The 13,590-nt window shown below is 39.5% G+C and overlaps 1 protein-coding gene across 5 annotated transcripts in view; it reads right to left on the reverse strand.

Annotated features, from left to right (window-relative positions):
• Tjp1 (tight junction protein 1) overlaps positions 1-11,098 on the reverse strand; it is a 74,218-nt gene extending 63,120 nt beyond the window's left edge. For all 5 annotated transcript variants that reach the window (XM_038313536.1, XM_038313535.1, XM_038313534.1 and 2 more), the window contains exon 1: positions 10,655-11,098. In XM_038313536.1, coding sequence (XP_038169464.1) covers positions 10,655-10,681 — 27 coding nt within the window. In that variant the 5' untranslated portion in view covers positions 10,682-11,098. The remainder of the gene's footprint in view (positions 1-10,654) is intronic.
• Positions 11,099-13,590: the final 2,492 nt, after the last annotated feature.

Genomic DNA, 13,590 nt, shown 5'->3' on the forward strand with positions numbered 1-13,590 from the left:
TAAAAGATAGCAGATGGTATATCCTGGTAATGATCTGAGGGAAATTGTTTAAATTCTCAAGAGGTAGTAAAAGAAGATTAATCTAAAGTTCAATGGAGTGAAGTCCTGAAAAGATTCCCAGAGCAATCAGGGATCCAACAAAATTCACAAATACAATGAAAAAAAAAAAAAAGCAATTCATTAAATGTAAGACTTCAAGTAGTTATTGAAATAAGCATGTAGTGACTACAGGATAAAGTTTCAATAGAAATTAAACAAATGAACACAACTATGTCAGAAATGTGTGAAAATACTGACAGTGGCAGTATTTCACAATTTAATTAAAAAATCATGTAGAAAAATGAAAAAGGTGCCAATTTTGTAAAAAAATAAAAAGAAAGCATATTTATATATTCACAGGGAAAGGTTGGCTTTAGAATCATGTGTGTAAATTTTTGTATTTGCCAAAGTGAACAAACACATATAATCTTATAACCCACAAAAGAACATAAGTGTTAACTTAAGCAGACAAAAGTCGTTTACCAGTTAGAAGTCAGGACAGAGTTACCCTTATACACGGGCACAGAAGTTGGAAAAAACTCTTAGATATTGGTTAAGATTCTTTCTTATTCTAGAAGCTAAGCAAAGAGGTGTATCCAATTTAAAAACTAACTTACATACACCATGATCTTTTTAGCTTTATGTACTGCTAGAAATACTTCAAAATAAAGTATCTTGATAGAAGTTATAATGGAATTACAAAAGTAAATCATATATATATATAAATATATATATATATTATAATTTGCCCACTTGTCTTTTTTTTTAAAAAAAAGGTAAGCATTGGAACAATTAATTAATTATGGTACTCTGGAAACTGGTACTGGCAAGGGACTAAATGTTTATTCTGTCTTCCTTATACAAACAGTACCACTGGGTAACCGAACAGTACATGAAAGGAAGTTTTCCTTAGATACTCCAGCTAATAAATCACAAAAGAATAAAATTTAAACACCATCATCTGGCGACACCTAGTGCATTAAGAAATCTAAGCAATGCTTTTGTTCAAGTCCATGGAAGGCCTGGCCCTTTCTAAATGGAGACAGGAGGAATGAATTGGGGAGACAGGAGGAGGACGGGAATGTAAAATAAATGAAAAAATACTAATTAAATAAAAAAGAATTCTAGACAATCAAGCACTTACCAATTATAAAGACAGGTGTAGTGATCTATGCTTATGATCTCAGCACTTAATTAAGGGAAGGCATGAGGAACAAGGCAACTACAGGTACACCAAGAGTTCAAGACCAGTCTGGGTTCCAAAGACCATGTGGAAGGTGGGGGGTGTGGAGGGAAAGATCTTATAAAAACAAATAAACAAAAAAGTTATGTGATAATGGGTTTGTTAATTGGTATCTGTACTGAAATCAGAACATGGAAGATTCATCATAATTTCCATTTGAAGTATTTTTCACTTAAAAAAAGAAAGACAACTTGAATCGGGAAATCATTAATCTGAGAAGACCTAAACCAAGAGTGCCCCTACCATGACTCAGCTGCACTAAGAAAAATTCCTTCAGCAGCTGCCTTCTTTTTCAGAAAAGAAAAAGTATAGGGAATCTTAGAGATAAGCAAACATCTTACAAGAGCATTTTAAAAGATCATCTAATACAAGCAAGTATGTAACTGTGTAAAGCAGTTAACTCTTTATCAAATAGCAGATAATTAGGTCTGAGTTCTAAGTGGGGAAAGATGTATAGGATCTTGACATTCCTGACTTCTGACCTCATTTCTGAGCTCAGGACAAATCTCTTGAGGAAAAAAAAGAAACCAATGCTAGACGACTGAGGGATGGATGTGGAAATATCCCAGGTAAAAGAAGCAGTCTAACCAAAAGCCAATCCCTGGCAGGACATCTGAATTTATTATGTACTATGAGACTGTATTAAGTTCTGCAAATAACCAGGCACAATCAAATATAACCACACTTCTCCCAGAGCTTACATGCTAGTGGGAGACACAGATGACCCAAACACTTCCTGCCTTGATTATAACCACAGGTTTAAGTAAGCACTACCAAGAAAGAAAACCAGTGTCCCGAGAGGAACAAAGAGAAACCTGGCAGAAAGCATACATAGCAGAACTGAAAGGGGACTGGAAGAGATGGGAAAACTGGGGCTAAGGTATTCTTTAGAAGGCTACTATAATACTCCAAAGAGAATTAGTGTGTATGTCACATATGTGAGGGGGGAGATAGTAAATAGTGGAAAATACAGATAGAATTACATGACAAGATCAGAAGTGCTCAGTTGATAAAAACTGAAAAACTTGCTAATCAATCACTCACCACTAAGTGAATATCCAAACTGAGTCATATACACTGGATTTATAATGTACTTCAAAGCCTCTACTGCCTAATCCAAACTAGGCTGTAGCTCTTTTTTTGTTTTGTTTTGTTTTGTTTTGTTTTTCAAGACAGGGTTTCTCAGTAGCTTTGGAGCCTGTCCTGGAGTTAGCTCTTATAGACCAGGCTGACCTTGAACTCAGAGATTGGCCTGCTTCTGCTGGGATTAAAGGTGTGCACCACCACCGCCCGGCTAGGCTGTAGCTCTTAACGTTAACATAAGACAGTTTTCCTAGGTATCTTAAAAGCCCAAGCACCTCCTCTGACACTAAAAAAAAATAACTTACTGAATTGAGCCTACTTATATACAGAATGAACTTTATACATAAACAAGATCAACCATAATACCTACGTGCCTTTCTCCAATATTAAAATGCACTTCTGATATTTTAAAAAAGATGTGTCAATCCTGGTAACTTATTATGTGTTAGGTTCTCTGTTGAGTATAAAATTATCATGAGCTGGGGACTCTTTTCTACTCCTACTTCCTTTTAAATAGATGAGACAGTAGCTAATGGTAGATAGATCCCCCAAAATCCAAAACCTAGACCCTAAATTCAGTAAGTGAAAGAACCTTAAGCTTATCCAATGACCATATTTTTTTAAGTCCTTATCTTCCTGGACTTCTTGCTGTAGAGAATCTGGCCTGCTGCTTACATGGGTATCCACTTTCTAATTCATTTATGTAAATTTGCTTAACACATTTTTATACATTAGTATTCTTTCAAAATAAGAAGATAAAAATTAGTTGGCTAGTTTTAAGTCAAGGCATGTATGTCAAAATCCAGATTTATAGCCTGTTCTGAAAAACTGGAAGATCTGGCTTGTCTGAACCCAGGAAAGAAACCGGCTGGAGCTTCCTTCACTGCAGCTTGCTTCCAACCAATACAGAAGCACCTATGCTTACGGCTTTACGACTCCTGCTACTTGTCTAGTCTAAGACTCTCTGACACATACTAAAGCTCGTCTGATGCTCATTTAGAACACAGGAGCATTTAAATGGACACATATTTGAGTTATAATCAGATGTGTGACTAGGTATAGCAAATAAATTAGCCTTGGATCCTTCCCCGTAAAATAGTAATATCTAATAGAACTGTAAAGATGAAATAGCATAGCTATGAAACACTAAGCTCAGTATCTGTGAGTCAGCACTCAATATAAATGCAGAACCTATTTTCAATGCCCACTCATTTCCAATTTTATAGGCAATATAGCATCAGTATAGTACAGTGCATTTTTGTTTGATTAAATAGTCCAGTATAACAAAAAAACCCAAATTATTGAGTAAGTCTTCTAAAGTTCTTTTCAAATTGATACTACTGGAAAAGATTTACATTTTGAATGGCAGATCTGTTTTTACATGTTTTTTTGTCTAAAATACATATTATCTCTTGATTGGAAATTTCAATGGTCTTACCAGAGTCAAGTAAATCCCACTATGGATTTAGGATTTAATCATTAAACATTCCCAAAATTAAAACTAATCAAAGCAGCTTTCACACAACTGTTGGAACTCTAATAGCTGAATAATTTGTTCCGATAATTCTTTCTGCACAATATTCAACCAGTATAAAACTACAACTTAACCTACTTTTCTCCCTCCAAAGTCAATAAGACAAGAAGTTTTCCTACAACAAAAGGCTAAGAAGGCAGGCTAGCTAGAGTGAAATAGTCTTGGAATCCCTGCACTCAGGAGGCTGAGGTAGAAATGAGTTCAAAATCAGTCTGGGCCACATAACAAGTTTGAGGTCAGCCTAGGCAGATCAAGTAGTCCAAGATAGTCTGGAACTACTTACACAGATGAGGATGACCTGAGTCCTCAAGGCCTTCACCTTCCCAGAGTTGGGGTTAGAGGCATGCACAGCTACACACACTTTATGCATCACTAGGGACTGACACTGGGCCTTGTGCGTGCTACACAAGCACAACTGAGAGATGCACCCAGCCCAAAATTCTTTGGTTTTACACAATGAATTATAAGTTTTAAAACAGAAGCCTGGTGGCAGAGGTGCACACCTTTAATCCTAACACTCAGGAGGCAGAGGCAGGCAAGTCTCTCAGTTCGAGGCTAGCCTGGTCTACAGAGCTAGTTCCAAGGCATTTAGGGTTACAAATGAACAAAAAGATTTAATTAGAGGGCCTGGAGAGATGGCTCAGCTGTTAAGAACACTGCTGCTCTTCCAGAGGACCTGGGTTCAATTCCCAGCACCAGCAGGTCAGCTCACAACTGTCTAACTACAAATCCAGAGGATCCAACACCCTTTAACAGACATACATGTAGGCAAAACATCAATGCAAATAAAAATTAAATGAATGAGTAAAAATTTTGAGAAGAGATTTAATTACAAATTTAATATATATTCCAGTCATTTGAAATTGTTCTAAAAGCTGATATGGTAGCTCACACCAGTAACACCAGTAACTAAATTCAGGGCTGATCTCAGCCACACAATGAGATCGATTCCAGTTTGATGAAAATTCGCCTCAAAACAGTAATAATAACAAAAACTTTTTTTATACTAGCACCAATATTAAAAAAAAAAACTCCTAAAAGAAGAAAATGGAGTTTTTTATTTTATTTTTGTCTGAAACAGGGTCTCTCTGTGTAGCTCTTGCTGTCCCAAACTCACTCTGTAGACCAGGACGGCCTTCAACTCACAAAGATCCACCTGCCTCTACCTCCTGCATGCTGGGATTAAAGATATGCACCTGGCTGAAAATAGAATTTTTTATCTTGGGAAAGTACTCCATTTTAAAAAATAAAAAACAAAAGATTTCAGAGAATTAAAACAAATTCATTGAAACTTTTGTTCCTAATTACTATCCACAGAAAATATTTTTTACTTTGATCTTCTTTGTGTGTACAGGAAACCTGAATGAATTTCTGTCAGCCAACTGACGTATGCTGCCAGCACAAAAACACCTTGTTCTGACACATAACTAAAATGCACCTGTGGTAAAATCTAATAACATGTTATCTTTCAATATACCCCAAAGTTAAGATTTACTACGACATACTACAAATACAACAGCTTAGGGCCTATTTATACCACCAATAGTGTATTCCATGGTAAAAAAAAAAAAGTTTGGCACACTAGCTTTATAGTGAACTGTACAGCCAATCATTCAGAATCCAATTATTTTTTCCATTTTTTGGGTTATAAGATGAAACGCCCTTCATACTTACCCAAGCTTCTCACTCATTATTAAGAATTTATCTGCTTAAGAAGAAATGGAATAGTTGGCCCATAAAGGAGCAACCTGAAGCCACTCTTCTCTGTAATAAATAAATTAAGCAGCACACTAGGTCAAACACAGCAAAAGGTCTATTTTTATTGTTGCCTTACAAAGGAAACGCTACTCAGAAACAGAGCAATTTAGACTAAGTCTGAACCTTGGCAAACTCTCCTAAGGTCTTTCCACCAGATTAAATGTTGCCAAACTTACAAGATGGTCTTGTGTTTGTTTTTGTTATTGACATTGTCTTTCAAAGCTTGGAATTGAAAACAAATTCTAGTCAAATATTTCAGGAATATCATTCTAAATAAAAGCCATCTTTTAATTTTAATTGACATTTGATAAAAACTCTGCATAACAACAAGTTATTGGCAGTGCTGCCCCCACCTCCCTCACTGCAAGCTTGTCATCCATAATTAGGCTGTTCATTGGGGACCTGGAGTGACTGTGAATGCAAGCTTTGAATTTAAACCTGGATTCTTGCTTTTCAGAAGAATAAATTATTAACACATCAGAGCTACATCAAGAAAAAAATCTATATCTCCTAAATGTTCATTGAAACTATGATTTTAAAAGACACCCCCGGGCGGGGGTGGCGCACGCCTTTAATCCCAGCACTCGGGAGGCAGAGGCAGGCGGATCTCTGTGAGTTCGAGACCAGCCTGGTCTACAAGAGCTAGGTCCAGGACAGGCCCCAAAGCTACAGAGAAACTGTCTTGAAAAACCAAAAAGACACCCAACCAAAAAGATTTAAAATACAATTTAAAAAATACATTTCCATGACAGAACAGTGATCTTACTCCTTATTCCTAACAATTGCACTGAATTTACATCAGGTCTCAAAAAAGAAAAGGGAAAAAGAGCAGGTAGGTCAGAGGCAGAATCTCAATTGTAGAATTAAAAAAAAAAAGTGAAACTACTGTAATATTCCCCTCTAAGCAAACAAGAAACAGTACTATAAATACCCATCATAGCTCTAAAAGTCACAGACTGGCTCATGCTCCGTATTGTGAGTAAGGCCGACACTAACCATCACAGCAAGCAACAGGCAGCATTAAGTCTCCCTCAAATCCAAAATAAAAGTTCACTTTACAAGCTCCTACCATGAAAACATGTATTGGGGAAAGTGGTACTGTATTAATAAGTTATGAAGCTACATAATGTAGTGACTACCAGCCAATTTACATGAATTAAAGCTTCAATGAATGGCATCTAAAATGCTGAAACACCTACATACTTAAAAGTCTGGTGAACACTATTGTACAAACTGAATAAGGGGGAAGGAGTAATCACTAGAACAAAGAACATAAATGGTAACAGACTCAATAAAATCAAAATCTTAAGCCTTAACTGAGGTTTTACTTTACTCCTGAAGTATATGAAGCAAATACTCATCAGTTAAGTACCAAATTAAAATTTAATAGTTCCTCAGCAAACAATCCTTATCCATAAAGACTGATGTAATAAGTTTTGCATATTAGCTTAGTTATTTTCTGCAGTTAAGTTTCTTTTTGCTTTTTTTTTCTGTTTTTCGAGACAGGGTTTCTCTGTGGCTTTCCAGTTAAGTTTCAAAAATGTTCAGCTATTGAAAAACCTCACTGTGCCTCACTTGATATAGATTCCTGAGAAAACTCACAATAAACAGAGCGATGGTTTCTACCCATCTACATTATTTCAGACACAGCCACAGGAAAAAGAAAACTGCTTCTCAGACACAAACATTTCATTACACAGAACAAGATAGCCAAGGAGGGCACAAGAATTTTTACTGTTTCCTCCAAAGTGATACAACTTGAAATTCCAGAAGCCATTCAACTTCCTTTAGTCGCTTTCTGTGGGTCATTCAACAAAATGTTCCTAATAATTACTAATACTATTTTCTTATCTAATTAAGCAATTATTTGATAAGGCAGGGAACCAGCACCAAATTTGTTTTCAACTTTCAAATAACTGTTATCAAGTACACTAGTAAGCAAAATTCATTGCAAATCAGATGCACACCATACACATAAGAAGCCTTTTCCTTTATTTACTTATACCATGCACAGAGAATCCCTTTTCAAACATTCATGTTTGTAGTGTATGTGTGTGCATACATGCATTAAGAACACGCTTGTGTCTCCCTAGTCTTGTTTCCTAGTGTTTGTCACTTAGGAGGGCAGGGAAAGAAGGAAGGATGGCATAGTAAGGACACCTGCGACTCACTGGGTGGATGTGCGCACTCCCATCAGACACCCACAAAAGAGGACAATTACAACAGAGTCACCTACATTTTCTTGTTGCATATATGAAGCAGAAAAGAAACATTTTTAGAAGATACCTGTCTTTGTGGTTTTATTCACTGAATAATGGATCCTTCCCCAATAATCTATACTTAGTTTGACAACTAGTCATAGTTTTCCCTTTTGCTGGGCCACGTGTGCCTAGGCAAACTATTTCCACTTCACAGCATTACTGTGTGAACTAAATGAATTACCCACACAAAACAATCCTTGCGCATATTGAAAGTTGATCGCAATCACTATTATTAATCTATTTATTAATTATTTACTTATGTCTGGTTGTGTGGCTCCATTTTCCTATTCTTGAAATAATAACCTACTTTAAATTACCCTGAATTCATAAGCAATTAGATTTTTCTGAAAGGATTTTCTTCATTCATTTATGTGCTAAGATAAACATCTTGTCAAGCTATCATGGTTCCTATAATACCACACTGGAACTCTCTTTGGAAATGCACTGGACTTAAACATTAATTCAAGGACCACAGGTAAGTCCTGCCTCTCTTCACCCAGAGTTTGAAGGCACTATCTTGGATTGGATTTCCTTCACCCTGATTGGGGTAACAACCCATTATTTGTTGTATTTATTCTTTTTTTTGGTTTTCAAGAAAGGGTTTCTCTGTAGCCTTGGAGCCTGTCCTGGAACTCTCTCTGTAGACCAGGGTGGCCTTTAACTCACAGAGATCCGCCTGCCTCGGCTAAAAGTAAAGGCGTCAATGCCTGGCATCGTTGTGTTTCTTCTTAAGTAGAGGCTTTGGAGGAAGATTTTTAATGGTAATTTCAAGTGAACTCTTTGACACAGCACTTTCGTTTTTAAAAATCTGCCATATAGCAGTAAGTGTACAGACACAAAAATGTAAGTACAATTATATAGTGCAATAACATTGTAACAACAATCTCCTGGAAACAAGCCAAACATCTCCTCAAAAAGGCAATGATGACCTGAGCAGCAAGATGAAAACTACTGAACCATTACAAAAATACTGAATCAAAAGGACTGGCTTAGACACAAGTCCTACAACTGTTGTGCTAAAAACAGAAGAGCAAGCTGCGAACTTAGCGTCTGTACAATTTCTAACAGGGGTTGGAGAAACAAAAGCACCCTATGTAAAGCACTGGCAGAGATGGGCTCTTAAGCATTTTTGATTCTCTGAGAACAGTAAATGTGACTTAAGGAAATAATTGATTAGCACTGCATTTACCTGCTTATTTATGGTGGGTCTAGTTTTAAAAGACTTCAAAGTGCATCCCAAATACAGCAACCAAAAAAAAAAAAAAAAAAAAAAAAAAAAAAAAAACCAAATACAGCAACCAAGAAAATAACCCTTCAACTCCCAGTTAGGTGTGCAAATATCTAACTAGAGAGGTTTTGCTATGTTCCATAAAAATCTCAATATTGTAGCTTACGTGTAAAAACACACCTTCTAAATCACCTTGCCATAGCAAGCGATTGGAAACACTTCTCTTGTAATAACACTTTTCAAGTGTGTTGTCTTGAATAACAAGTACCAGGGCTCACACTTCGAGACAAAGTGACATTCTGGGTAAAATGGCAACAAAGCCTTTCTTCCCAGGAAAGGAAGTCCCATCACGGGAAATAACATGTTCTACGTCTTATAAGTAACAAAATGTTGCACGGATTCTAGTTTGTGGCCCCAGCCTTAGGTTGAGATCGTTCACCAATGTACGTTCAAAAAAATACAGACTACATTATTCCTAAAGGAAGAATACTCCATTCCTTAAAACAATCTAGTCACTACTATGTAACCGCTAACTACTGCCAGCCAAAAGACAAGGTCCTGTTAAGAATTCAGACACTTCCTTCATCTGCTCCCAATGGTTATGATTAAGTATTTCAAACAGAAAAATACACAAAAATCATCACCTGTTTTAAGCTGTAGGAGTAATAGATTTTTTTTAAAGGGAGATTTTTTTCACTCGTCAGATTCTGTACTCCTGTCATTGTCTGAAAGCAAGCACTTTAGGATGCTTTAAAAGAACTGAAGTGTACAAAAAGGGGAGGAGTCTATGTTTTAAAAATTTTTAGCTTAATGTAGCACTTAATAATAAGACATGTTGTGTCAAGAAACACGCTTCAAAACACACGGGAAGATGGATCGGAAAGTTGTTTTTTGCAGAATTCACCGGATATTTAGTTGTTGTCGTCGTTTGAGTTCATCTTACTGTCCATGTGTAGGGGCACTTTGTGATACTTTTGAAGTTGAAATTAAAGTGCTAAGAACTATCCTTCCTCTGTTGCCTCACATAAATAATAAACCTCAAAATAAACCTTAGCTACTCTCGAGCTGAGTGTTTTGCTGTCTCAAAGCTTTATCGCTGCCTTTGCGCATACCGCAGCGGGTGACATCAGATCGAAACTACAGGGTTTCGCCGGGTACCAACCACTCCTCCGGAGACAAGCCCCGGCTACCCACCCGCCCGCTGCAGGTGACACCCCGGGTCTCCGCGGACACGCTCTCGGGGACCTGAGAATCCTCACCCGGGGCGACTTTCCAGGCGCGAGACCTGTTGCACGTCGCCTCCCGACGCGAGCCGGAGCCAGGCACCCGCAGCCGTGCACCTGCCCTGGCGGCAGGCGCGCCCCCAGCCCGCCCTTGTCCCCTCCCTCCCCGCCCCGCCACCGTCGCCCCCGGCTGCCGCCCGCGGGGAGGGCGGGGCGAGGTCCCCCGCCGGTCTCCCCCGTCCCCCACCGCCCCGCCCGCAGCCCCTGCCGGCCGTGAGCCCTCACCTTAGCGGCCGCGGCCCTGGCGGACATCTTGTCTCTCTCGGCGCCGCGCGAGGCTCCTCGGACCCGAAACTCCGCGCCGCCGGCCGGCCCGCCCGCTCCTCACGCCACCGTCCGCATAAACATCTCCCGGGGACGAGCGGGGCAGGGGCGGGGGCGGCCGGAAAAGCCCGGCCCACGGGGAGGGGATTCAAGTGGGACAAAAGTCCGGGAAGCGTCCGCCCCGCCCGGGCTTCTCCGCGGGGCACACCCGGCCGCCGGCTCGGCCTCCGCCGCCCTCGGCCCGCTCGCCGCTCCGCAGCACCGGGACCCCCGGCTGTCCCCTCCGCCCTCGGGCGTCTCTTCAGAAGCCTGCTCCCGCACCTAACTTCCCCGGAACGCGCGGCCGCCAAGAGACGTGCCGTCGGCGGGCAGAGCCGTCGCGGGCAACTCAAGCAGCCACGCAAAACCTGCCGGACAGGGCCACTGAGCATGCCCGGCCGGCGGGGGCGGGGCCTCGGCGGGGGGCGGGGCCAGACCGGGTCCGACCCCCGCGCGGAAGGAAAAGCTCTGCTCTCCAAGTAACTTGCTAGGCGGTTTCCGCTGCCGCGCGAGTCATCCTGTTTGGTTCTTTTTTTTAATCAATGATCCGGCAGAATTCGCCCCCCGAGAACCCCAAACCCCTGCGTACCAAAGCTTTTCGACGCCCTACGGAGACCTGTCTACTCTCTCCTCAGTCAGCCACCCCGGGTCAGTCCCCACGCAGGAGTGTGGCAGGAAAGGCGGGCCTGGCCAATACCTGACTGTGATTTCCTCAACCTCGCAAGTAACAATGGTCACAACTGTCACCACGTGTCTGGGCATTGTTACCCTATTGAAGAGAGATGTGTTTTTGTTCAAAGCACACGAAAAGCGCTCTAGCAGGCTCAGAACAAGCCAACTGCCTTTAAACCAAGTTACAGATCTGGCGCTGAGGGGAACAAGCATCCAGTGATAATCCCAGCCACTTCTGTCTCCCTAGACATTTTTGGCTATCAAGATTGCTGAAATTCTTGGGCCCTGAAGAGCTAGAAGAGGCTGCCTGCCTTTCTAAACCACGTCCTCCAGCTCAAGCTGGACAGAAATGGATGTGAATACACACGGAACTCACCGTCCAGTTCTGTCCACCACCGGGCAAACTTAAGCCAACTGCTTTGATGAACAGGAAAAATAGGTAGAAAAACCACTTCAAGCTTCATTAGTTTACACCCTGCATACTGCAAAGCTCTTCATAAATGTCATAAAATCTTACTAATATGAGATGACATCTTTAAGTAGCTACTATAATGCTATAATAGCCACGCAAGATGGTGGAGCATAAATATCGGGTTTTAAACAATAGCTTTTAGAATTTAGAATTAAATTTTTAGAATTTAGACAAAATCAAACTTAATTCTAACTAGGAAATATCCGTATATGACACAAAAACACCAATTAAGGTTTTAAAGTCACGTATTTTCCAACTCTAAGCTAGTTGAACTAGAACATTGTGCAACCAAATGCTATTTCTTGCCATGCATGAAAACAGTTAAAAATTCGTTTTTTGTTTTGATCGTATTGCATGTGATTGTTTCAAAGGCAAGGTGCCCTGTGTTCTCTAGGGTGATTAAATTTTTCCTATGAGAAAACAGCATTATAAAAACCTAAGGTATGCTGTATTTTAGAAAGTGGTTGTTGAAGGTCCTTCACAGTTTAATAATATGCAATCTGCAGACGGACCTGCCTGGAGGCAGGTAGGGTGCTTTATGCATATACTCTTCCCCTTTCCTCATTGGCCAATCGGTATCAAGTCTCCCACTATGTAAATTAAATGTTAGATCTCCTGCAACTTGTCTCAAACCCAACATACCTGATAGATCTTATCTTCGTCATGGCTTTAAAAAAATAAAATCCAAAACAAAAAAGAGCCTGGTTGGGCATGACTTTAATCCCAGTACTCTGAAGGCAGTTGTGAGTTCGAGGCAGTCTGTGAGTTCGAGGCCAACCTCATCTACAAGAGCTAGTTCCAGGACAGGCCCCAAAGCTACAGAGAAACCTGGCCTCAAAAAAACATAAAACAAACAAACAAATAAACAAACACAAAAACAAAAAATGAAATCAATTTAAAACATTTCACTTTCATATTACTTTGGTTTTTTTAAAAAGTGTTTCAATTAAAATTTTCCAGTTAGCATAACAATTTAAAAATTTCCAATAGTATTTTGAATAACTGAGTTAAATTATCTAAATTGAACTGTATGTTATACCAGGTAAATTGAAAAGATATTATTCATACCTAACCAAACTATATTTGTGTATCTTCTCAAAATAACAGGGGAAGTTCCCATCATTTATATAAATGAAGGTGCCATAATGACACATATTAATTTGTGTGCTAATAAAAATATCATTTTAAAGAAAAACACTATTGTCAGGAATCTAGCTCTGCCCTAAAGTTTATCTTGGGGAAGGTAGTTCAATATGACGTGGAAAGCATATAGCATATTCGCAAAGACACACCTGAAAATTTAACAAGAGTTTATTCACTAAACACCAAAAAGGTTTTCAAATAATACCATGGCATTAATGATTACAGACAAATGTGGCTACATTGCCTTGGGTTTAAATCAAAAGGGAAGAAATGCAAGTAAGTTAGAGAATCTCATTTAGAGTTACAAGAAAGTCCAACCAAGAATTGCTCGTTGTGCACAGATTTCTTTCTGATCTAATGCAAAGGGACAGGAAACTAGAAACCACAACACTCAGAAGCACAACTTCCTGTGGGGTTTCTGGTGTCTGCGGTCAGAATGCAAGAAGCCCGAAGAATGCAAAGTCTTTAGAAATCTTAGAATTACTTAGTAAAACAGCCTTGACTCAGTGAGTTGTATCTACACATATATTTTACATGTTTGTTTTTGTTTCCTTTGTAAAAACAAAACAAG

This window comes from Arvicola amphibius, chromosome 12, assembly GCF_903992535.2.
Source record: "Arvicola amphibius chromosome 12, mArvAmp1.2, whole genome shotgun sequence".
NCBI classification, from domain to species: domain Eukaryota; kingdom Metazoa; phylum Chordata; class Mammalia; order Rodentia; family Cricetidae; genus Arvicola; species Arvicola amphibius.